At 48.8% G+C, this 22,882-nt stretch overlaps 1 protein-coding gene across 9 annotated transcripts in view; it reads left to right on the forward strand.

The window, feature by feature from the left end:
* PTPRF (protein tyrosine phosphatase receptor type F) overlaps nucleotides 1-22,882 on the forward strand; it is a 244,718-nt gene that overhangs the window by 185,123 nt on the left and 36,713 nt on the right. For 4 of the 9 annotated variants that reach the window (XM_058030410.1, XM_058030402.1, XM_058030405.1 and 1 more), the window contains 7 exons: nucleotides 5,808-5,834; nucleotides 8,054-8,171; nucleotides 10,381-10,959; nucleotides 11,585-11,682; nucleotides 16,885-17,138; nucleotides 17,884-17,974; nucleotides 20,918-21,130. In XM_058030410.1, the coding sequence (XP_057886393.1) occupies nucleotides 5,808-5,834; nucleotides 8,054-8,171; nucleotides 10,381-10,959; nucleotides 11,585-11,682; nucleotides 16,885-17,138; nucleotides 17,884-17,974; nucleotides 20,918-21,130 (1,380 nt within the window). The remainder of the gene's footprint in view (nucleotides 1-5,807; nucleotides 5,835-8,053; nucleotides 8,172-10,380; nucleotides 10,960-11,584; nucleotides 11,683-16,884; nucleotides 17,139-17,883; nucleotides 17,975-20,917; nucleotides 21,131-22,882) is intronic. The other 5 variants (XM_058030407.1, XM_058030408.1, XM_058030404.1 and 2 more) reach the window with 3 other exon arrangements.

Here is a 22,882-nt window from a genome sequence, read left to right on the forward strand (position 1 = left end):
TCTTGATAGCATCCACCCGGGTGCTGCCTGCTTGTAGGGCACATGGGTGGCTCTGCACCCCTACATGGGCACAGCGTGCCAGGCAGAACAGTACTCCTGGCTTAGCAAAGCCTCCCCTCCCTCCTGCTTTTGCAGGGCAGTGACTTGGTGTTGCATTGATTCTTGAAATAAAACTGTAGGAGAAGCCAGCTTAGTCTGGGAAAGGCTGGGGAGGAAGAAAAAAAACGAGGTAGAAGCCCACATCCCCTGTAAATGACTTTGTCTTTGCATTCCCCACACAACAATCTGTTCATATTTAGGCCATCTTGTGGATACCTCACTGTCTTGGAGCTGCAGCCCCATTCCCTCACACTGCTCCAGGCACAGCTGTGCACTCTGCACAGCCCAGGAATGTAAAGTTGCCTTTTTCCTAAGGTCCGGGGAAGTTTTTGGTGCGCTGTGTGCGATGAAATACAACTCTTCCTTGGAGCAGGGGTCCTTCATCCTGGATGACCCACGCTGTTCTCAACTAAGATAATCGTATAAATGAAGAACAGGCTCTGCTGCTGTTGGAAGCAACGAGGAATCGATTCAGAGCTGGCTGGCTTGAATGATGCCCAGTATAAATACTGGAGAGCTGCAACGATTAATTGATCTGTCTCCTGAATGCAGCTGTGAATCATTTATGCTTTGTCAGTGGGGAGTGCAGTGCACAGAGGCAGCTTTAGTCCCCATTCATATTCCAAAGGATAAAACTCAGTAATAATGTGGAAGGGGAAAACTTTAAAGAGAGAAAATACTTTGACGGTCCTTGCAGTGTTGTCTGGGGCATGTCTCTGTTTATGTTTCAGGTGTTGCTTTGTTGTAATAGTTAAAGAAGCTGCTTACTGCCCTTTACTTATGCCAGAAGGATATAATCTTCTGTGTTGTTAGAACAATCGAGGCTGTGTTGTTCAGCTGGAGTTTGGAGTTAATGGGTTGGTCCCAAGTGTAGGTGGGCGAAGTTGGCACTGTTTTTCTTCTTGGTGTTTTCAAATATTTTATGCTTGCCCAGCCAGTTCTGCTTTCACTCCTTACTCATACATTTAAGAGAGAGAAATCCCATGCTGATGTGCAGAATGAGAATGCCAGAGCCAGAAACTTTTGAAGGAGTGCTGGATTTTGCATTAGTTTCAATGTGTGCATCAAGGAGGCAAGTTCCTAGAAGTTTCCTGGCCTCTCAGGCCATTTGTCAATCTTCCATATTTGGTGAATTTATGTGGGAAAGTTCTTGATTTCTGTGATATTTTTTCCTGCTGTGTATGGTGGCGAACTCATCCACTGTAATTTTTGGAAGTAAAAATGATAGTTGCAGAGAAGCATCTTCTCTGCAAGAGTCATGTCACTCTTGGGATAAACTAACGACGACCCTGCAGGGAAGAGGTTTCACTGACTTGGCAGAAGAGATCTCTATTTCCCAAAAGAGTGAGAAGCCAGACATGACCTGTGCTTGTGATGAAATACATCTGCTCCAGATGCTGAAGAACCCTGTAAGAGCTGCCATCTTTCAGTACAGCAGTGCGTGTCTTTGCAAGCAGCCAGATGAAACTTTAACGAGTGGTCCTGGAAGAGTCATTTTCTATGAAAGAAAACAAAAAGATACACTGGAAAACCTGCCCCTGAAGGTCATAGGATGAAGATGGCCACAGTTCAGTACTCATAAACACTCACAAACATTTATACCAGTGCACAGGGAGAGAATTAAATGGATTGAAAATCTTGGGGTCAGAGAAGAAAATCTCTGGACAGGTAGGCAGAGCCCCTCCTCCTGCCTAGCCAGGCTGTGTGCTGATTTGAGTAGGTATGTACCACATAATCTGCTGCCTGCAGACAGTGTGAAGACACTGATACTAAAGCTGACTCATGATTTTCCCTTATTGAAGATGAGAAATGGAAAGAGAGTAAAAGAAGATGAAAGGAAAAAGGCGAGGGAACGGAGATGTTAGCTATGCAGATAATGTGGATTCGGAGCTTTCAAAACCGTTTGAGCGGAAAGGACTGAAACATCAGCAGAGACGTGGGGACCCTGGTGCTGGAGAGATCACATTTTATTTTACAGCCTCCTGCCTCGGCAGAGTAATCAGTTGTTAAGAAGGTCCTGTGATGGAGCTGAGGCCTCTCCCTCCCCTCTGTGGCTGTGCCTGTGACTGATTACCTCTGTCAGGATTCTGTGTGCCTTCCAGTCTGCGCTCTCACCTCCTACTGACAGCCTGATGGACAAGCTAATGTGACCCTACCCTGTGGAGGAGCAGCCAGGGTTGTGCAGCTGCAGAGCTGGATCAGGTACCTGCAGCTCCTCTTGCCTGGGCCGTGCCTGTCACGGCTCAGCCGGGTCCCGAGGTGGGCGATGGCAGAAGATTCATCTCTGTGCCCTGGGGCTTGCAGAAGGCACCAAGAGAGGGCTTTTGAAAGGAGCCCAGAGCTGCATTCCACCACTACTTCAAGTCCTCACCAGCTCTAGGGAGCGAGGGATAGCAGGGCCAGGGGACACAGGCATTAAGCTTGACAGGGGCAGATGGGGGCCCACCTCATTTCCTTGGTCTCCAATCTCTGGGCAGCTGCTGGATGTTAGGAGGGGCAGTTGGCTTTAACCCCCACCTTCCCTGCAGATCCAGCCTGCCCAAAAAACTTTGCAGAACTGGCTCGGGACAGCTGGCTACACAGAGGTCAGGCTTTGTGGGGAAGAGTTTCAGACTTTGTGGAGAAGAGTTTCCTGCCACCTCCTCCTCCTGCTGTGCAAACAGAGTCATGGCACAGGAGAGTTACGTGCTGCCCACAAGAAGGGCTGCAGGCTCACAGGAGGGTGGTGTGGTCTCTGCAGGCAGCACTTCACCAACCAGCATGCAAACTAAGTGCACATCCCACCAGCTTGCTCGAGAAGAGCAGGAAGAGGAAATGGAAATCACTTCAAGCTATTGGATTGAGATCAAAGGAGAAAGCAGACTTCAATTCTCCCTGAGCAGTACCCACCCCAGGCACAACACAGGAATTTACAGCCTCGCTCTTCCGTGGTGTGATAGTCAAGGACCTTTCTCTAAATGTACTTGGAACATCTCATACGTGTGTACTTGTCTAGGTGGGAGTCTGGCATGGAGCTGGGATGTTCTCTGCTTCCTAAGTGGAACAAAACTGTAAGGCATCATCCAAGAGGCACTTCAGTGAAGGACCAAGATGAAGTTCTGGTACCCTCAGACCCCTCTGCATCTCATTGACCAAGTAACTGAGTTTATGTCTGGAGTTCCACTGTTGCACCACAGTCACTGAAGAAGAGAGGAGAAGGATCTGCAGGAAAACCAATATTGGCTTCCCATAGCTGGGACTGTTGAGGGCTTGAATCTGTCTTTTGCAAGAGCCTTGGTCAGGGAAAACAGCCGTTCCCTGGTGAGACATGACTGTGCTGTGTTGAAGTGTAAAATGAAACATTTAAGCATTGCAGCTGCCATAAATACACACTGTTAGCTTTAGCACTTCCCAGAGCCATCCTGCCTCATGCACACAGCCCTCTCTCAGTTCTTTTTATGACTGCTCCTGGGCTTTTCAGATCAATTTGTCTTACTGACCAACCTTAAACAGTTAAGAAGCAATTGAGCTAGTTTAAGGAAGGAAATGTTTTGATCTGTAGATTAAATTTTTGTAATGAAACTGAATTTCTACCAAGGTATTTATGCAGGCCTGGCTTTTCACAGTCGTTACTCCAGCACAGATCTCAAGGCATTTCTTTGCGCTCTGATCTAATGCAAGATTAAAGTCCACTGAAACATTAGAGCAAACAGAGTTTGAACCTTAAACACTCAGTTTAAAATCCTAGGGCATGATAAACTCCCTGCTATGGTGTGAGAGGCCTCCTGAGCCCAGCTCTGCTCTGTTGTTCTTGCAGTGAGGGATCACATTCCGCCCCTGTAGCTACATGAAGGCAGGCTGGGTGTTCCCAGCCACGTGGCTTCCACCCACAGGGACATGCTTTTGTGGGAGAAGTGAGTACCAGGCCTGGGATCCTTCCTGTGGCAGGACTTGTGCCAGCTTTTAGATAGCAGGGAGGAGTGTGTGCCTGCTGGCTGAGGTGTGGGCAGGCTGGCACGGGTGGGACATAAACAGCAATGGCTTGGGTTCAGCTAAGTGTGCAGCTGTGGAAAAGGTACTGAGGGTGTGTGGAAAGAGAGCCTTTAGTGACCGTAATACGTAGTGAGGGTCTTGGCTTTATAAAAAACATGTAGGGGGAACTTGACCTCTCTGCTGAAATTTACTGTTAGGATGGTTTAGGGAATGATTGTACTGCAGTTTCATGGCACCTAATAAGTGAACTATAATAAAATCTTAGAGAAACATTTCTCCAACAGCTTCTTTTTTTTTTTTGAATTTAGAGAACAAAACAGTAAATATTTTGAAAGTATGCCATGTATTTTACTGCTGAGATGAGTACTATGCCACTGTGATAGGCTGCTGCCTTCGAAAGCCACCTCAAATAGCCTGAGTTCAAAAGGCAACTTGTATCTTTGATGCCTTTTAGTGCTTGTGTTACACTTGCAGCTTCCCAAACACTTCAGCAGTGTTCGCTGAGCTTCCCGGGGTCCTCAGGAAGTTGGTATCTGAGCAGTTTCACAGCTGGCAGGTCAGGCTCAGAAGCAAGGTTTGCCCGGTCTCACACTGTGAATCAGGGGCAATAATACCTATCTTCACTTTCATCTCTGTGCTTGAACCCATGGGCCGGTGCTTCCCCCAGGCAGATTTAGTAACGTGAGCTGTAACACATCACCTTGGCTGAGAGAGTTCTGTGTGATCTCTGCAAGCCTCCTTTGGAGCACCAGCCACAAAGAGCACTGCTGTGGGCATGCGTGCCAGCAGCCAGGCTCTGCTGTCTCTCCACCCAACTCAGCTTTGGTGCCCTGCAACCCAAATCCAGCCAGAAGAGCTCAGAGCCTGTATTGAGCCTGTATGGCCAGGAATCCATGTGAGTTTTTGGTGGGGATTAGTTTGTGTAGAAGCTTTCCCTGCAGGGCTGCTATTGCCAAATGAGTGTTTGCCATTTGGTGTTGTGTAATTGGGAGTGAGAAGCTGTTTCCTCAGTACATGCACAAGTTTGAACCTCTCTCCAAACCACACACCACTGCTGGAGAGGAGCAGCTTAGTGTAAGCTCTGTGTGAGATCTCAGCTTCTCTTGCACTGATGATGACAGATGGCACTTTCTGGTTTTGTGAAGTCCCCAGAGCATTTTGCAAATGATACAGGAAAAAGAAGCTCTAGAAATGCTGTATTGGTTCTTCCCTGCAGAGAGTGCCTCTGTTTTGTGTGTTGAAGTCTTTGGTCCTCAACAAGAAATGGTGACTGGAGGATCACTAGAACAGAAACTGGAGATTAGGCAACAGAGCTGTTGTGAGTGACTTGTGAGGCAGCAGTCACCTTCAGAGCCTGGTTGGTACAACCTGTCCCTTCTTGCTTCTGCTCGTGGAAGAGGCAGAAAAATGCAAACAAAGTCAGAAGGGGAAAGTACTGCAAAGTACAAAAAGTAAGGGGGGCTCTCCCCCCGAGTGAGAAGGAAGCTCTATGTCTGTTTGTGTGAATGATCTCAGACTCATTGCTCAGGCTAGCAGCATGTCAAAAATTGCTCTATGCCATTTCTTCCCTTGGCACAGCCTGTGTCAAGTGACCCTCTGTGTATAAGTGTTGTAATTCCCCCAACCCAGTTCTGCTAACCCCTGCTGTTGTCGTCATTGTCATCCCTTTCCTACACGTTGCCCCTTAAAATTCTGTGTCTCCATTTTTCTCTCCTCCTTCCTTTCTCCCTCGTCAGTGGAGAGCTGAGGACTCCGTCGACCATGTAAGTACCACTTGTGTGAATTCCAGGTTGGAAGAGAGGGGTTTGGTAAATCGATTTGTGAATTTTGTAGACACAGTACTGTCAAAACATTCCTTTCACTCCCTTAATGAGGCTGGAGAGTCACATTGTGAAACCTTCCACAAGCAGCAAATCCAGAAAAAATTGGCATTTAGATAGCTCCTAAATGCAGAAAAGCAATTGACATTTCCTATAATCTGTATTTCCAGCTTGTTGCAGTGTAGTTTTAGGCAGGTTCAAGTGATCAACTCAGGAGACTCATCCTGCAGTAGTTGGCCCACCAAGTTGTGTGGTAAAATTAGATACATAATCTTTAAACCACATTGATCGTAGTCATGAGAAATAACCTACACCCTCAACCATGACCTTTGGTTGAAACACAGATAGTAATAAGAAAACAATCACATTTAAACAGTTAAATCCAGTTTTTCCCCACATAATTCTGAGATATAAATTTGGAGGAACAAACTAGAAAATGACCTTTTTAGAGTCAGCGATTCAATTATGTGCCCTACTGTGAGCTTCCCCAGCACGATGCATTTCTCCTCCTGCTTTATGCGGAGCGTTCTTGCTCGGAGTGGCTGTGTCATGACAGCACTGTGTTTGCATTATGCAATCAGACCTTCTTTCATCCATCCCTCGTCTCTCTCCTCCTCCCAGCTTGCTTGCTTCGCTCCCGGTGGCATGCTTCCGCGTGAGAACTTCTCTTTGCATGGGTTTGGGAGGAGTGAATTCTCCTGGGACATTCAGAGTGTGCAGGTTTTGTGAGAGTGCTTCCCGCGGCTCCACGGGCCCGGTGGGACTGCGCGGCCGCTCACCCGCACACACCGTCTGCTGCAGGGGCGGACTGGGGTCGGACTCTGGTTCACACGGTGATTTTGGCGGGGTTCTTGTTGGTGCTTGTTGATACTTCTCTGGGCTGGCTGGTTCTGCGATGGTAACGTGGTGATTTGGATGAGTAAGCCCGGGCAGGGAACCTGAACCAGCAGCACTGACTGGAAATCAGCAGGTTTAATAGCGTGGGTGTTTGTGCGAGTGAGTGATGGGAGAGTGGCTGCAACCACAGGCACTCCTGGTAGCCCTCAGTCTGGCAAGGATCCCCTGGGCAGGGGTCAGACCCCTGGAGCAGCTTCTGACAGTGCTCATGCTGCCTGTTCTCAGCAGCTCAAACTTAACCCGCTCCATCTCTGCTCATCGCCTTGTCTGAAGGGGTAAATAACCAACATGGAGCCGCTGCCTCGGTTCCAAAAGCTTCCCCAGCCCCGTCTCCAGCCTGCTCATCTCTTGCTCCCTGACCCAGTGGGTTATTAGTGCTAATGGCCCAGACACTCCCACAGCACCACAGATAAGCGCTGCTCAGGGGTACCTGGCCAAGCTGCTGGGAGCTGCTGAGCTCGCTGAGCTCACTCCTTCACAGGCCTGGCCAGCCAGGCTCGGCACCAGTCACATTGCTGCTGGAGGCCAGGAGGGAGGAGCGGTGCTCCTCTCTTTGATCTCAAATTGAAGTGTCGAGCCATGCCCTCCTCCTGCCCAGAGGAAGCCAGAGCTTGCAAGGATGCACCCTGTGAGTCCGCCCTGCTCCCAGACCTCCCACGATGGAGGTTTTCCCTCCAGATCTTGCCAGGGCCTTGCACTGACCTATCCCATCCCTGCAACCCAGTGCCGGGCAAGGAGGGTGAGCACAATGCTTAGAGCTGCAGGTGCTCCCTGCCCGGGGCCCCCACCCCTGCACTGCCTCCCTGTGCTCCCCACGGCTCTGCTGCAAGACACAACTTTAAAAACCCTGGAATTATCCCCTAAGAGGTTCTCACAGCCAGGTGAACTGACTTTTGCTCTGGTTCACAGCTCCACAGTCCTCTTACTTAGCTTTCACACAGGACCAGATCTGGATCAGATCTCCCTCTTGGCAGAAGCCGTGGGAGAGCAGAGCTGCTGACATGGGTTGCTGGTGGGTCCCTGGAAAGGCCAAGTGTTAAAGGCAGGGGTTGAAATGAGACACGTGAGTGTTGGAGTGGCAGCAGGTGTTTGCTGGCTCTGTGCAACATGTGTGTTTGAGCACGATGCATGAGTGTGAGCCAGGGAGTGTTGTCAGTGTGTTGCTGTTGGAGACACTGACCCTGGTGCCTTCCTTTGGCTCACTCCAGTAACAAGGATTTACTCTTCTCGTTTGCCTCCTCTCTGCCTCATGAATGTGCTCCCAGGAGACAGTCATTGGAGGCCTGCTGCCAGAAACCACCTACTCTGTCACAGTTGCTGCCTACACCACGAAAGGAGATGGTGCCCGCAGCAAGCCCAAAGTCATCACCACCACAGGGGCAGGTGAGTGTTGGGAGCAGTGTCACAGCCTCGTGGGGTGCTGGTAAAACCTCCCAAGAGGTGCGTGGGGAGCACGGCCAAGGCCAGGAGGAAGCAAGAGGGGTGGAGATGCTGCAGAGGTACAAACTCCTGTGATCTCTAGCCCGTGCTTAACAGACTTTGCCACTGGATCACCTGAGCAAACTGCAGCAAACAGATGGAGATACTCTACCAGGGCTGGTGAGAGAACATTGAAACTCATGGGTCTGAGCTCATCTGCATAGTCCAGAGACCTGGGAAGAGGAAGCCTGAAAGTCCAGGCTCTCCCTCAGCTTTGGAATCCTGGCCTGTCCTCACCTTGTTCCTTTAGGCAAGTGCCATTTCTTGCTTCCTGTGGTGACTGCAGTGCTGCCTGGAAGGGCCCCTGGCACAGCGGGCTCCTGAGAGGGGCTTCTCAGCTCCCCTCTGCCATTGATACTGCTTACATGGCTGAGCCTGGCTGCTCCTAGAGCCATGGTAAAACCTGGAATGCCACAGAAGTGCTGCAGACACAACTTCTAGGTCCTGGTGATCCCAGCCGGTTTGGTTCTGCTGTCTCAGTAGGTCGTACCTGCGCCTGGAGCTGGAGCACCCAGGAGTCATCTGGCCCTTCCCTCCAGGTGTGGTCAAGCTTGCCTTTGGCAGTGGTACCAACTAGTTGACACTGTCTTGTCCACTCATTAGCCTGTCCTGCAGCCAGTAATCCTGCTGCTTCCTCACAGCAGCCATGGGAACAGCATTTACCAGTTGTTATTATGGGAATGCAGCTTGTGCAAACCGAGAGCGTTTGTTCCTGGTGCTTTTAAACAAGGAACAGCTTGCTGTCTCCTCAGCACTGCATATGGGGAGCTCCAGAGGTAGTTTCCACTGTCACAATCTCAAATGCTGTCTCCCTGGTGCCTTGCCATGATGTATTTTCTGTTCATCAAATTGCTACAGCTGTCCTATAAACAGGAAGAGCTTCCTAAACATCCCAGTGTTGTACTGTAAATCACAGTGGATCTTCCCATGTTATGATGCACATTTTAAGGTTAATATTTGGAATCAGCTTTGAAAATACTGTGTCCCTTAATACTAGCTGCTGTTAGACGTTGTATTATGAGTGCAAGGAGGATGGCACTGGCAATGGCAATGTAATTATATGTCTTAGATACCTATAAAACCGCTCTCAGGACCTTTGTACAGGCTCCACTGCGGGCATGACCTCAAAGGGGAGCGTTGGTGTCGCCCTCTGATGGCAGAAAGCGGGCATCATTCTGGCAAATTCAGTTTTCTCTCGTGGTCGACTGTGGGCTCACACATTTCAAAAATCTGCAAGGATATTTAACTAGGTTTGGCTGCAATCCCTTTTCTTTTTTTTTTTTTCTTCTTTTTTTCATATCTATGGCCCCATGCCTTTGATTCTGAGTATCTTCCCAATCAGTTGATTTGTTTACAAATCTGAGCTGATGTGAAGACGCATCCTTTTTTTAACTGAAGGAGATCAAGGTATTAAACCATCAATTTAAAGCCATCAGTTCCTAACCAGTGACGGCGACACCCCTTGACTTGTGCAGCATAAGCAGAAATCCTGTGGAACGCTTGTGTTCACCTCTCCCATCAACACTGACATCACGAATCTGCTTCTCGACTAAACCAAAATATATTCTGATGGCAAACAGCCCACCCAGCTCTGCTCGCTGCCTCTGCAGATGGTAAAACTGCAAGGTTTCAGGATGAAATTTGTCTGCCTCCAGACAGACCAGGGTGCTGGAATCGGGCTTCGGGGTGTCCCTTGTGGTGCAGTGCCTCAGGGCCAGCATGGTCTGGTGCTGGGCACTGCCTGGAGTGTCTGAAGACCACTGATTGGGAGGACGGGATTCAGATCTTCTCTGAGATAAATGTGATGCTTTGAGGTACCTTAAACATTTCCTGTAAGAGGGGATGAATTTTGGGGCTGGATATGGCTGAATTTATTTCCAGTTTAAGTGGCAGCACGTGGGAAAATGGCAACCGAGAGCTGGCTGGCTCCAGCTTCCCTCGCCACCGGATTAGGGTCAGTCTGCCTCTATCCCTGTGAGTTGTCTGTCATCCTCTTCACCCTGTTGTCTGAACTTTCCCACTTTCCTCACTCCTCATGGACTGAGCAGCACGGAAGCGGTCCTTCCTTCCCTCCTCCCAGGCTATAGATGGTCATTGTGTGTTTATGTTGCAGTCCCGGGGAAGCCCACCATGATGATTAGCACGACAGCCATGAACACAGCCCTCATCCAGTGGCACCCACCCAAGGAGATGGTAGGGGAGCTGCTGGGTTACCGGCTGCAGTACAGACGGCTGGATGAGGAAAAAATGAACACGATAGACTTCGGGAAGAGAGACCATCACTACACAGTGACCAACCTGCACAAGGGGGCCACGTACCTCTTCAAGCTGTCTGCCAAGAACAGAGCTGGCCCAGGAGAGGAGTTTGAGAAGGAGATCACAACTGCCGAAGATGTGCCGAGCGGCTTCCCGCAGAACCTGCGTGTGGTTGGTCTCACCACGTCCACCACAGAAGTTGCCTGGGACCCCCCGGTCTTGGCAGAAAGGAACGGCAAGATCGTCAACTACACAGTGGTATACAGGGACATAAATAGCCAGCAGGACCTGGCTAACATCACCAAGGACACGAGTATCACTTTGACAAATTTGAAACCTGATACCACTTACGACATCAAAGTGAGGGCCCGCACCAATAAGGGAGCTGGGCCACTCAGCCCCAGCATCCAGTCCCGGACCATGCCTGTAGAGCAAGGTAAGTGTCCCTCTAACAAACCTCAGCAGGAAGCTCTGCCTCCAGGACAGGGATCTTTGCTTTGATTCAGGAGGCTTCTCTCCCCTCTGCTCTGACTGGTGTGATCAGGTACTGTGTGGCTCCCCAGTCTAAAACTATTTCAGTGAGGGAAAGCTGAGCAAAGATTTTCTAAAGTTGCCATTTGGGGGGAGAGGGGTGTTGGTGGTACCTTCATTGCATCCACAGGCACACTTGGATGTTTTATCTGTACATGAAAGGCTCTTGCTTGAACTGGAGCAGGTGGCTGAGTAGGATCATCTGCAGATCCAGTACCTGAATTAGCTGTTTGATCATGACAAAGGGCCAAGGGAGTGTGAGTGGAGTGGGGATAGAGAAAGGCTGCAGCTCAGCCTACAACTTCCTTTCTGTGATGCTGAAAAGTGTCGTCAAAAAGCAGAACTCCTCTGGAGACTGTAGATTTGGTAAAAGGCTGCTGCTCTCTTCTCCTCATTTCTTACTTCTTTGCTGTAGCTGAACTCTTTGACCTCTGCTGCTGAGTTAGACAAAGAGACTTGGAGTCGAGCTGCCGCCTGGCTCCCTCCTGACTTGGCTTTGCAGTGCTCAAATACCTTGTTTTTCATTCCAGTGTTTGCTAAGAACTTCCGTGTCAATGCCGTCATGAAAACATCTGTGTTGCTGAGCTGGGAAGTGCCTGACTCCTATAAATCTGCAGTGCCTTTTAAGGTAAGAGTGAGATTTGGAGAGCAGGGAGCTCCATGTAGTAGTGAGCAGGACAGTGAATAGCAGCATCAGCTGGGTCCTGTTGGTCAGGCTCACCACTGTAGTTCCATGATGGTGGTCACACAAGCTTGTCCTGATGCCTGACATGGAGCTGAGGTGTGAAAAGTTATAAATTTGATTTAATCACAAGAAATTAGTAGCTAGTGAATAAAACTAACTCCTTTTACAAGTCCTGTGTCAAACATACATATCACCCTCATGAGTTACTTCAGAGTATCAGGGCAGATGCATTATCTCAGGGAGTGAAGAGAGGAAGCATCATCAAACTTCCTGAAGGTCTTATAGTGTGAGCAGCACAAAATGAGTCAGTACAGAGAGAACTCTGCAGGAACGCTTCTCTGTTTTCACCAGTATAGTTCAGGATGTGGTGTCATCCAGCAGACTGCAGACAACACTGATGACCCTGCCTTCCTGCTCTTGTCTGACCCCCAGTACTTGTCACTTATGTGGGTGAAAGACTGGAATGTGTAGATCTCAGTGCAGTTTCTCTCCTTTAAGAAACAAGACCAACATGTCACATCATTGAAGATAACCTTCCCAGTCTCAGCACCAATCTGCTGCCTCTGCAAAGGTGCTGGGGCAGAAGCAGTGTGACTTCTCTTTCTCCTTGCCCCCTGCCATGTGTGCCTAAAGTGCAAATACAAGGCCTACATGAGCTGTGGGGGATCCATGGCCAGGGGAATGAGGGGAAATCTTGAACTGCATCCACATCAAAGTGTGTGAGTACCTCCCCTTCCTTGTTACTAACTCTCCTTGTTTAAACCCTGAAGCTGAATTACCTTGATCAATAGCAGGCACTTGTTAACATACAGTTTAGCTGAATAGACAAGGCTTTTGTGAAGACCTTGTGGTATTCAAAGCTCTCCCAGATGTAGGGCGCATTAGGATCAGTATTCAGATGTCTGGCTGCAAGGAACTTCACAGAGCCTGTTACTTGGCACTCTGCTGCAGAGCCAGCGTGCTGCATTTGCCTTGTCTCATGGCCCAAAGCCCACATTGCTGTCTGGCAGTGCAGTGCTGGGGAGGGACAGTGTGACCCTGGGAGCATTCCTACCGCACAGGGATGGGAGTGGCTGGAGCCAGGGAGGTAATGCTGATGCCCTGTCTGTCTCCTCTCCTGGCTGCATAGCTGTGATTGCTATCACAAGGTGATTCAGGGGCTGCCCCTGCTGTGGGTTGACCCTCTGCTGACATGGGAGATGGCATTAGCCACTTGTTAACTAAGAGCAGTCATGCAAACCAGAGTGTTAGAAGGATATTTCTCTAATAGTGCCTTCTTTTTATGAATATTCCCAGACTTGCAGACACAGGTGAGTCAAGGCCAGTAGCTGAGGGTCAGCTCTAAATCGTTGATTGTGCCAGGTGAAAGAAATTCTTAACCTTCAGGATTCTGTGTTTTTATAAACAAGGTTCACCTCTCTCCTCCAATTCAGGCACATGGGAGGCTGAGGCCAGAGCCTAATACTGTAACTAGCATAGCAGATAAATCTCCATGGGAACAATTAGTATTATCTACACTTGATAAACAGTCTCATGCTAAATCTATGTCCCAAAGGGTGTCATATTCTACTTTAACAGATTTAATTAAAGTAGATATTGTTCCGACAATGAATAGTGAGGCACAGGCAGGACTGGTGCTTTTTTTATTAGAGAATGAACTGAGACCTTAAGATTTTTCATTGCTGCCAAATCAATAATGAAGTTTTGAGATCTCTTTGGGGGATTTTCACAGCTTCTTCTGGTCCAAGAGATAAATTCCTTGTAAAATGTTGCCCAGCAGTTGTAGTGGTGCAAAGGCACTATTCCTTTTTTTTATTCCACCTGCAAAAGGCTGTTCTGGAGCTTTCTTGGAAAGTGCAAGATAGATACAACCTTCTCCTTGGGGAAAGGGCATTTTCCTGAGATACATTCTTCAACTTAAGTGTGGGACAGAGGATATATTGGTTAAAGGCAGCATTACAAGGTATTTTAGAAACGGGCAGAAGGAACAGTGCCTTTTGAAAATTATAATGATCTAGGTTTGGAAATAACCCCTGAGAATGCTGAGCAGTGCTTTCTCACACTGTGTCCCATAGAATGTAGTAATTACTCCTGCCTGCAAATATTCCAGCCTTGTCTACTTTTCCATCGAGTTGTTATCTTTCCCAGTGTTGCACACTAAGTGTCTTTTCATCTTTTAGTTCAATACATTCTGTACTGCCTTGAAATCAAATATGAGAACTTCAGCAGTGACATTTGGACCCACCTAGCTTTGCAAATCTTCTCCTGTAGGTAGGAGCAGCAGAGATGACATTTTACAGCAATCTGTGGGCTAGTCAGCACTGTTTGGCAGTTCAGAGCCCTTGGGCCAGATTTGCTGCTGACTCTGGTAGTTACCAGTGGGCCATGATGCAACCTCTAAATAGCATTCCTGCTTGAGCTTCCAGGCATCTTCCAGCTGCACATGGATGACTGTCTCTGAGCCCTTACATTGGTGTAAGGTTTACGTAGAGGCCTTAACTAATGGTGCATAACATTTGAGAAGACAATGTGTTGTGGCAGGTAAAGGGCCGTGGAACTGCTGCAGCAGCTGTGAAAAGGAGGGATGGCAGAGAATGCTTCAGGAAAGCATTGCAAATGCCAATTTCACTGTCTTTGGATGCAAACTCCTGTGCATGGCAATAAAAAATCATCATCTGGTGTTAGCACTTAGATTCGGAGGCTGTGTCTTTGCCAGTTACAGTGCAGAGCAGGCAAGGAAACTGAACTGAAATGCTTACCATCTCTTCTGCCTCCTCTTGCTGTAGGAAAATGGCTCTGTCCCCAGCACATGCTCATGTGCAGGCAGTTGGTGGGTGTCTTCCCTAGAGCACACTGAGAAGCAGTTGGTGATGCCTTTATTAGGGAAGAATTCGTAATGAGAAATCTTATCCAAGAGGCAGCAGAACTCTGTGGGCTTATCATCCTTTCAGCATAAGTTTTAATGTTGGAAGTTTGGTTTTGTTCAAATCTGTGTGGGAGCACATGAAAGAGAGGTCTTGTTGCTCCCCAGAACATGCCCTGACTTACAGGCACCTGGTGTATCCAGACCTGTACTGTTGCAATGTCATTGGAAGGGGTGGTGCTAGTCCAGACAGCAGAGCTGCTAAGATGATTTGAAGTCTAGTAGTCCTGTCTTTGGTGTACATACTTCTGTGTCAGAGCAACTACATATCTGATTCCAGTGCTGCAAGAAGCATTTCTTCATTTTGATTTTTCACTCATTTTAGCACTCAGCTGATGCACATGTCTTTGGAGAAAGGAATTAAAACCTGGGAGAAAATATTATCAAGAGGAGTCACAACAGAAAACAATTTTCTGGCTGTTCTACTATGCCACCTTTGACAGCCTTTCTCACATGTGGAGCAGCAGCAGGGCCTTTGTCCCTGCAAACCTGTTGCTTTAGTTACTTGGTGCTTACTTTCACAGTCCATTCCTGAAAACTGAAGCACATCAACAAATGAGATTGATTGCATCTCTTCTCCATAGCTGCCCTCTCTCTGCTGCTGTGTTTCCTGTTAGGAGTCTTTTCTCAACAGCAAAGCTGGAGCTCTTTTCCTATCCTGATCTCCACGCAAAGTGACATGGAGAGGATTGAAGCATGCTGTGGGTGTTGCTGTTTGGGTAACACAAAAGCTGAGCTGCAAATTCTAGGCCTAGCCAGGTCCTTGTGCTCCGCTGTCCTTCAGATCTCTTTCCAGGACCTCTCTTTTCCTTCCAGCTCCAACGCTGAACATTAGAGCAGTGCTAATCAGCTGCCCTTGTCCTAGAATGCTGGCAGCTTTCTGTAGAGTTCAGCCACCTGCTGAAAAGGGGACTTGAAGGAAAGTTTGGTCCCACCCCTTGCTGCTGGCATCAGCCTGAACACTGGGCTCAGCTGATGAAAAATTATTTCAAGTAATTAATCTTCCACAGAGCTGTCTTCTCTCTCTTTCAAGGCCACTGTTGAAACAGCACATTTTACCATGGGGTCTCTGCCTGTAACACCTAGTAACTGGCATGGTTTAACATGCTCCAGCTCTACCATTGCCAGTTTTTGGCATGCTGTGTCTCTGCATCACTGTCAGAAATCCAGCACTCCCCTGCCATGCTGGACAGTCACCTGGTGCAAAGAAATGTGCTGGTTTTTCACAGCTGGGACACAACCTATGGCTTCTCTAGCTGTGTACACCCCATTGGTCTCTGTCTCTGGGAACTGTGGGAGTTCTTGCTTTGCAGAGGCAGCACCCAGCGTTTTGGGGTAAGGAGTTGTTCCAGCAGGATCAGGATCAAAGTTCCCAGTGCAGATGGGCTGCTGGGTGCAGCTGATCCATCAGTGCCCATGGCTGCCGTGCCTGGGGGGAGGTGGGGGTCCTGCATATCTGCAACAGGGCATTGAGGAATGTTGCTAGCTGAGGGGTCCACAGGGGGAGGCTGTGTGTGGGGGCTGCCCCCAGGCAGCAGCAGCTCTGCCCTGCCCTGCCCACAGCCCTCGCTGCAGGCACGGCAGGGAAGAGCAGCTCCGACCTCCTGCCCACGGCTGTGGCACCAGCATCTGTTGCCATGGCGACAGGGTGTCACACCTGCAGAGCCGCCATCCTGGGTACCAATTTGTGAGCCCTGTGCCGGATTTGTCAGATCATTGGTGAGGCGTGTAACCCCCCGGTCACCTTGCTGGGAGGGGGATGATCTGCCTTAAGCATCCAACCAGGCATCAGCTGGCAGACATGGGAGTGACACCAATTTAAAGCAGGCAGGATTTTACATCACAAGCCTCGTGAGACAGGAAACAAAGACCCATTCATTTCCACATGGGGGCAAGGCACAGCCATCTGGATTCCTCCCCCAAGTAGGTACTGAAAAGCAGTGCATGTGGCACCACCAGCCTCACTGCTGGCCTGGCCACCCAGGCTGAGATGACCCCTCTGTGCTCCATCACTGCGAGGCACAGGGAGCACAGCTCACCCACCCTCTGCTGGGGGTTGCTCTTCTTTAGCTAAAGATTTATGGCTGTTTACAAAGCATACAGTAGCCAAACCACCTGAGGGAGGGCCCAGAGCCAGACTGTCATCTCTAGCGCTGCTATTTTCAGTGTGAGTTTGCAGCAGCAGCTGTCAGCTGCATGAACATGTCCTTTTCCTGTTTCAGATTCTCTACAATAGCCAGAGTGTGGAGGTGGATGGCCACTCGATGAAGAAGCTCATAAGTGACCTCCAGCCAGACACAGACTATTCCTTTGTGCTAATGAACCGTGGGAGCAGTGCAGGGGGGCTCCAGCACCTCGTCTCAATCCGCACTGCTCCTGATGTCCTGCAAAGCAAACCCATCGCCACAAACAAGTACATACAGGAAGGAAAATTCACACTAACTCTTCCCAAGGTGCAGACCACTGTGCCAGTTCGGTAGGTGCCATTCCTGGGAGGAGAGGGCAGGGTGGGGGGCTAGGGGTGGGGAGAGAAAGGCAGGGCAGACCTCTGCCAACATGTGGATTTTGTAACCTGGGAGTGAATTTCCAAGCAGGCTGTGGTACAGAGGCAGGCATTTACCCACATTATGGATCATGGTCTTGGCTTTTTCTGAGCAAATATTGATGTGTAATAAAATTAAGACAATTCTCTGACAGTTTGCCCTCACCCTGGTGGGTATAATCCAGATGCTACCGGCAAAAATACAGTTGAGGATCAGGAGGGACTTTCTCTGACACTGTATAATATCCTTTAAATAAATAATGCCTAAAGCCTCAAGGAGATTAAAAAAGCGAGTTTGTGGAAGTCTTATTCGTTACTGTGGTATCCTTGAGCTGAAGCACAATTTCCCCAGGGTTCTTGCTACAATCCGATTATATAAATGTCCTTCTCACAGCTCCTACATCAGCCTCTGGAACCCAGTCTGTAGATCTTCATTATCCTAATGAGTGGTAATGGCAATATTCTCCTCTCTGGTGCAGCTGGAAACCAGCCTTTTCCTTACTGAGCTCTTCTGCTGTTTAAAGGCCAGGGAAGGGAGTAGGTCATCCTTGAGTCATATGGCACACATTATTTGGTGACCTGCCAGATGGTCAGGGACACCACTGGGAGATCTGTCAGTGGTCAGGGAGCCTGAGATGGCTCAGGGTCCGGTGTTTACACTTCCATCCTTCCTTCCCAGGTGGTACTACATCGTGGTTGTGCCAGCAGACCAGAGCACCAGCACCCTGACTGCTCGGTGGCGGACGCCTGATGAGATGGAGCTGGACCAGGTAGGAGCCTGCAGCAGCTGCTGTGCTGGAAGTGGTTCCCAAAGAGCCCAGCACACTTTGCCCAGGCCTCCTGGCAGCAGCATGGATGCCATAACACAGGTGCAGGCTGCACATCAGAGATGGGGGCTGTGGGATGGGTGCTCCCTCAGCCTTTATTCATGACACTGTGTAGGAAGGAGGCTGGAGTCAAGCTAAGGAGGAGCCACCTCCCAGAATGTGCCCCCTTAGGTGACCACACTTGAGTGTCTCAGAGCTCTGGCCAGACCCTTTTACAGGTTGTACAGTCCTTTTTTGGATTTAACAACCATGCTGGTATTTAAAACAAGCTAGGAGAGAAAACTATTGGTTTCAGTTTATTAGGCTTTTTTTGTCAGGAGGCTTTTCCCTCTCTGGACAGGACCTAAGCCTGCAGTGTAGATAAAGAGTTCATTCTTGTATCTAACAAAACCCACAAAGCTCCCTTCACACCTGCTTGTTAAAGGCTTGGAGCATTCTCCAGCCATTACCCCAAGATGCAGCTTGTGCTGTGCCAGGAGTGCTCTGACACCCAAGGCATGGAACATGTGCAGGTGTCAGGGGACTCCCACACAAGGGCTTTGTGGGCTCTTCCCCACACACACCACCACCCCCAAAGTGTAAAAGAAAAATTCCAAGAAGTCACACACAGAAAGATCCATTGAGATAACAAAGATGCAAGCTTGAAGCACTCAGAAATGACAAACAGCCAGAAGCTGCAAGTCAGCCCTTGGCTTTATTTACATGACCACACAGTCATTCTTGTGAGGTTCCAGCTCCACAGTTGTATTTGTGGTTCTGTTCTGCAAGTGAAGCACAGCTGTGATGGAGAACCATCACCCTGCATATTTTCATTGCAGTTTTCCAGCATCACAGATGCCACAAGGAAAAGAGGACCAGCACGAGGAAGGTTGCTTTGGTCTTCAGCTTTAGATGGTTGAAAGCTATGGAAAGAAATACTTTCTGTCTCTGTCTCTCACCCAGGCAAATTATTTATGCCAAAATTTTCATTAGCAGCCAGTGTCTTGCATATGTGATGTTTTTGAGTGCTCAGTTTGAGATCCTGGAGCTCTCATTTGCAAAGCCTAAGCATTCTCAGCTGCAGAGAAAGTCAATAGGAGCTGGATATAGTCAGTGCTATAAAGAAAATACTAAGTTTTCTCAAAAAACAAAACAAGCTGATGTCTTTTCAATTTGACATTCAAATTTAGTGGATTTTTTTTACATTAATGTTTCAGTATTTCTGTTCTTCATCTGTAAAATTGGGATAATCACTTTTATCTTGACTCATATGGGTGTTTGGAAGATAAGATCATTAATGTTTGTGAAGAGCTTGTAATAGTATAGTGATCAGCACCATAGAAAAGCCCATGAGGAAATTATTAATTTTGTCTTCAGAGCTGGATTTGAATAGTAAGCAATAAACAAGGCCTCAGGCTGCATAATGCAAAGAAGAAAACAAAATGTGGAATATCTGCTCTTTGATTAAGCACTGTCTGTCCTGTGTATTGAACAAAGCAGGACTTACAGAAAAGATAGTTTGTGACTCTGCAGTCAGGGGTGCAGCACAATGCACGTACATGAGACAGCTGAATTAATTTTGCACAGGCAGTATTAATTTTCTAATTTTTCAGGATCTGAACTTTGCAGGCCAAGCAGTTTTCTGATGCAGTCTTTTGCTGTGCATTACATGTATAAGTGGCAGAAGCCTCCAGCAACCTTAACCACAATTAGAGCTCTGTGGTTTTGTGTACATGCACATAGAGCTGCATGTTCTGCTCCAAAGAGCTCAGCTGTAATCCCAGCCAGATTCAAGAGATGGGTGTAGGAAGCAAATTCCACACTCCAAAATCTATCTTTCTGCTTTTTCCCCTTGGGATTACAGTGACATTTGTGAAACTAAGATTTCTCCAGCCTCTTTTTTATTTCTTTTTTTTTCTGGTGCTACTATAACAAGGTATAGTATGACAAGGTATAGTTTTCCTAAATTGCTTCTATGTGAGTACTGAAAGAGGACAAGGATGGACTATCAAGGGGAAAGAGTAAGGGGTTTCTTACCCAGCTTCTCCTCCTCAGGGGGAGTAAGCCCAGCTCAGCAGTGTGACTTTGTGTGCACATCACCATCCCTAGCCCTCTGGTGTTCCCCATCTGCTCTGACAATGTTGCCTTGATAAATTTCTGTGTGAAATGTATTTCATCCCTCCTTCTTCCCTTTGAATTAGAATTTCTCTTCCAAACTTGATGTTCATTTTTATTAATTGGAAAAAAAGATCTTCAACCATTTGAGAGTCATTCTTAGCAGTGCAATTGGATTTTTGTGTGTTGTATCCTTTTTCATTAACTTGTGGCTATGAAATTTGCCATTTTTACTCTGAACATTCCGTGGAATCTGTTACCATTCTGTGTGGTTTAAACAAAGCTCTGCCTGCAGCACAGCAGCAGGTGAGATACAGGGGCACTGGCAGAAGGAAAAGACACAGCAAATCTCACTTTTTCCCTGAACATTACCATCAGCTGCAATTCACATACAGTGTCTGTAGAGAGTGTGAGCTGCTGTCCAGACCAATAATTAGGCCACAGAACGTGGCTTGGTTCTCTCAGAGCCCATTGGGATACATGACTCGGAGGGACAGTCACAGCCAGGCTGTCTCAGCCCTAACATTTTCCATGTCAGATCCCAGGACTCAGGACACTTCCAAAGCCGAGATCCTTGTGGAGGTTCTTGCAGTGAGGCTCTGTGACAGATGGCCCAGCAGTGCCTAAATGGATAATCCCTGCCTCTGGCTCCTTAGTACCACCAGATACAAACCAAACCCAGTTACCTTCTCCTCCTTCCCTTCACCCTGCTGAGTTCTGCAGCCAGGGAGGTGGCAGTGTGAGGTGGTGCCACGCTGTCCTCAGCAGTGATGGCACTTTGTCTGTCCCCAGCTGCTGGAGGCCATCAGCCAGGGGAGCCAGAGCAGGCGGCAGCGGCGCCAGGCAGACAGACTGAAGCCCTACATTGCTGCTCAAGTGGATGTGCTGCCTGAGACCTTCACCCTGGGGGATGAGAAGAACTACAAAGGTTTCTACAACAAGCCTCTGTCCCAAGACCTGAGCTATCGCTGCTTCGTGCTGGCCTCGCTGGAGGATGGGGACACGGTAAGGACCTTCTGGGGACACAGCACAGCCTGTCCTGGCAGAGCTGGGCTGGGCTCAGTGCGGGCAGGGTGAGCAATTGCTGCAAGGCAGGATGACAGCATTTTCTGTGAAGGAAGGAGGGAGGCTGCATGGCTGGCCTGAAGGAGCGGAGGCAGCCGTGGGAATTGACTTGATAAATGGTGTTTTTGGAGGGAAATGGCACCGTGTGCTCCGCATAACAGATGAGTGTGGAGGACAGTGTCAACACACACGCTCTGCACAGGCTCAGTTCTGGCTTGCAGGCTGTGCTCAGAGCCTTGGCACATGATTGGGATGGGTTCTCGTTCTGCTTTGGTTCAAGTGTCTGTAGAAAACAGTCCACAAATCCTACCCTGCACAGTGACTGCAGTGAACAGGGTGTTCTCCCTGCAAACCTGCCCTCACAGGCGCTTCTCTGCCCAGAATTTCACTTTGAGATGACACCTGGAGAAGCAAACCTGTTTCCCATCACAGTGGATTATCAGCAGGGCAAAGGTGCAGAGTTCCCTGCTGTGTGGGGATTCCTGCTCCTGCACGTCTCCCTGCTGGAAAGCAGCAGCACACAGGCCTGGGCATGGGAGGGGCTGATGCAGGAGCATCAGCAAGGAGCAGCTCTGCAAGAGCTGGACATCAGTGTCCAGCTGTAAACACAGGGCAGGAGTGGTGGTGGCAGCAGTAGCAGCAGCCAGTGTGTAAATAATGGAAATTACAGAGAAGTGCCAAATCCTTTGGTTGGATTCCAAGCTGTGGCTTCCTTCCTCAGCCTCATTTGCTTGTAATGGCTAATTAGGGCTGGTCAGGTTCTTCATTATTCACCCAGCTCACGTGTTCTAGTGGCAAGATAGGCACTCTGGTGAGGGAAGAAGAGTCACAGATTAACAACAAGGTAAGGCAGAGGCCTTGAGATAACAATCCTGACAATCCCTTGCAAGAAGAGGTGACCTTAACTAGTTGATCCCAGCTATAACCATCATCTCCTCACTAGCATAGACCTGCCACAGCCCTCTGTTAAGCCAGCAGCCAGCAGCAGAGCTCCTATAAACCTCCAAATTCCCTGCTCCTACAGTCCACCTTTCTGCATCCCCTGCTGCATCACATTCCCTTTCATTTGGAGCATGAGGCACTGTCCAAGGCTGTGCCCTGTCTCCCCCACCCAGCTCCTCTGAAATTGCTTCCTCTCTAAGTGTCAGCAGGAGAGCACAACATTGCCCTTCTTCAAAAGCAGAGGGAATGTGATTGAAACACTGTCTCTGGGAGCAGGGGCACCTGCGCCTCTGAGTCTGCCTTTGGAAATGCCACTGAGATAACAGTCCTTCTGATCTCTCCTGCATCTGACTTCCCTTGGAAGGCAATGCCTCCAGAGTGTGTCTGAAAAAATATGAATCTCTGCCTCTTACACAAAGCTTTGGAGATGGTCAGACCTTGCTGCACACTTGTGTGTGCTCTTCCCTCCCCCACCAATGCGCCTGGACCTTCCTGGGCAGTCCCAGGCAAAGCCTGTTTGCTCCCTCACAGAGCAGCCCCTTGCCCAGGAAAGGGGAGTCCCAGGCTCTCCTGTCTGTGCCATGCTCAGAGCTGTAGCTGGCTCCCTGCCCTGTTGTTTGAGCTGGACACAGGGATGTGGGAACAGTCTGATGGGCTGCAGTGGTCCTGTGCAGACATCCTCTAAGAACAGCATTGAACCAGGAGCTGGCAGCTATTTCAGCTATTGAAACAGGCTCTTGTAGGGCTGAA

The sequence above is a fragment of the Melospiza georgiana genome, chromosome 9 (assembly GCF_028018845.1).
Source record: "Melospiza georgiana isolate bMelGeo1 chromosome 9, bMelGeo1.pri, whole genome shotgun sequence".
Taxonomy (NCBI): domain Eukaryota; kingdom Metazoa; phylum Chordata; class Aves; order Passeriformes; family Passerellidae; genus Melospiza; species Melospiza georgiana.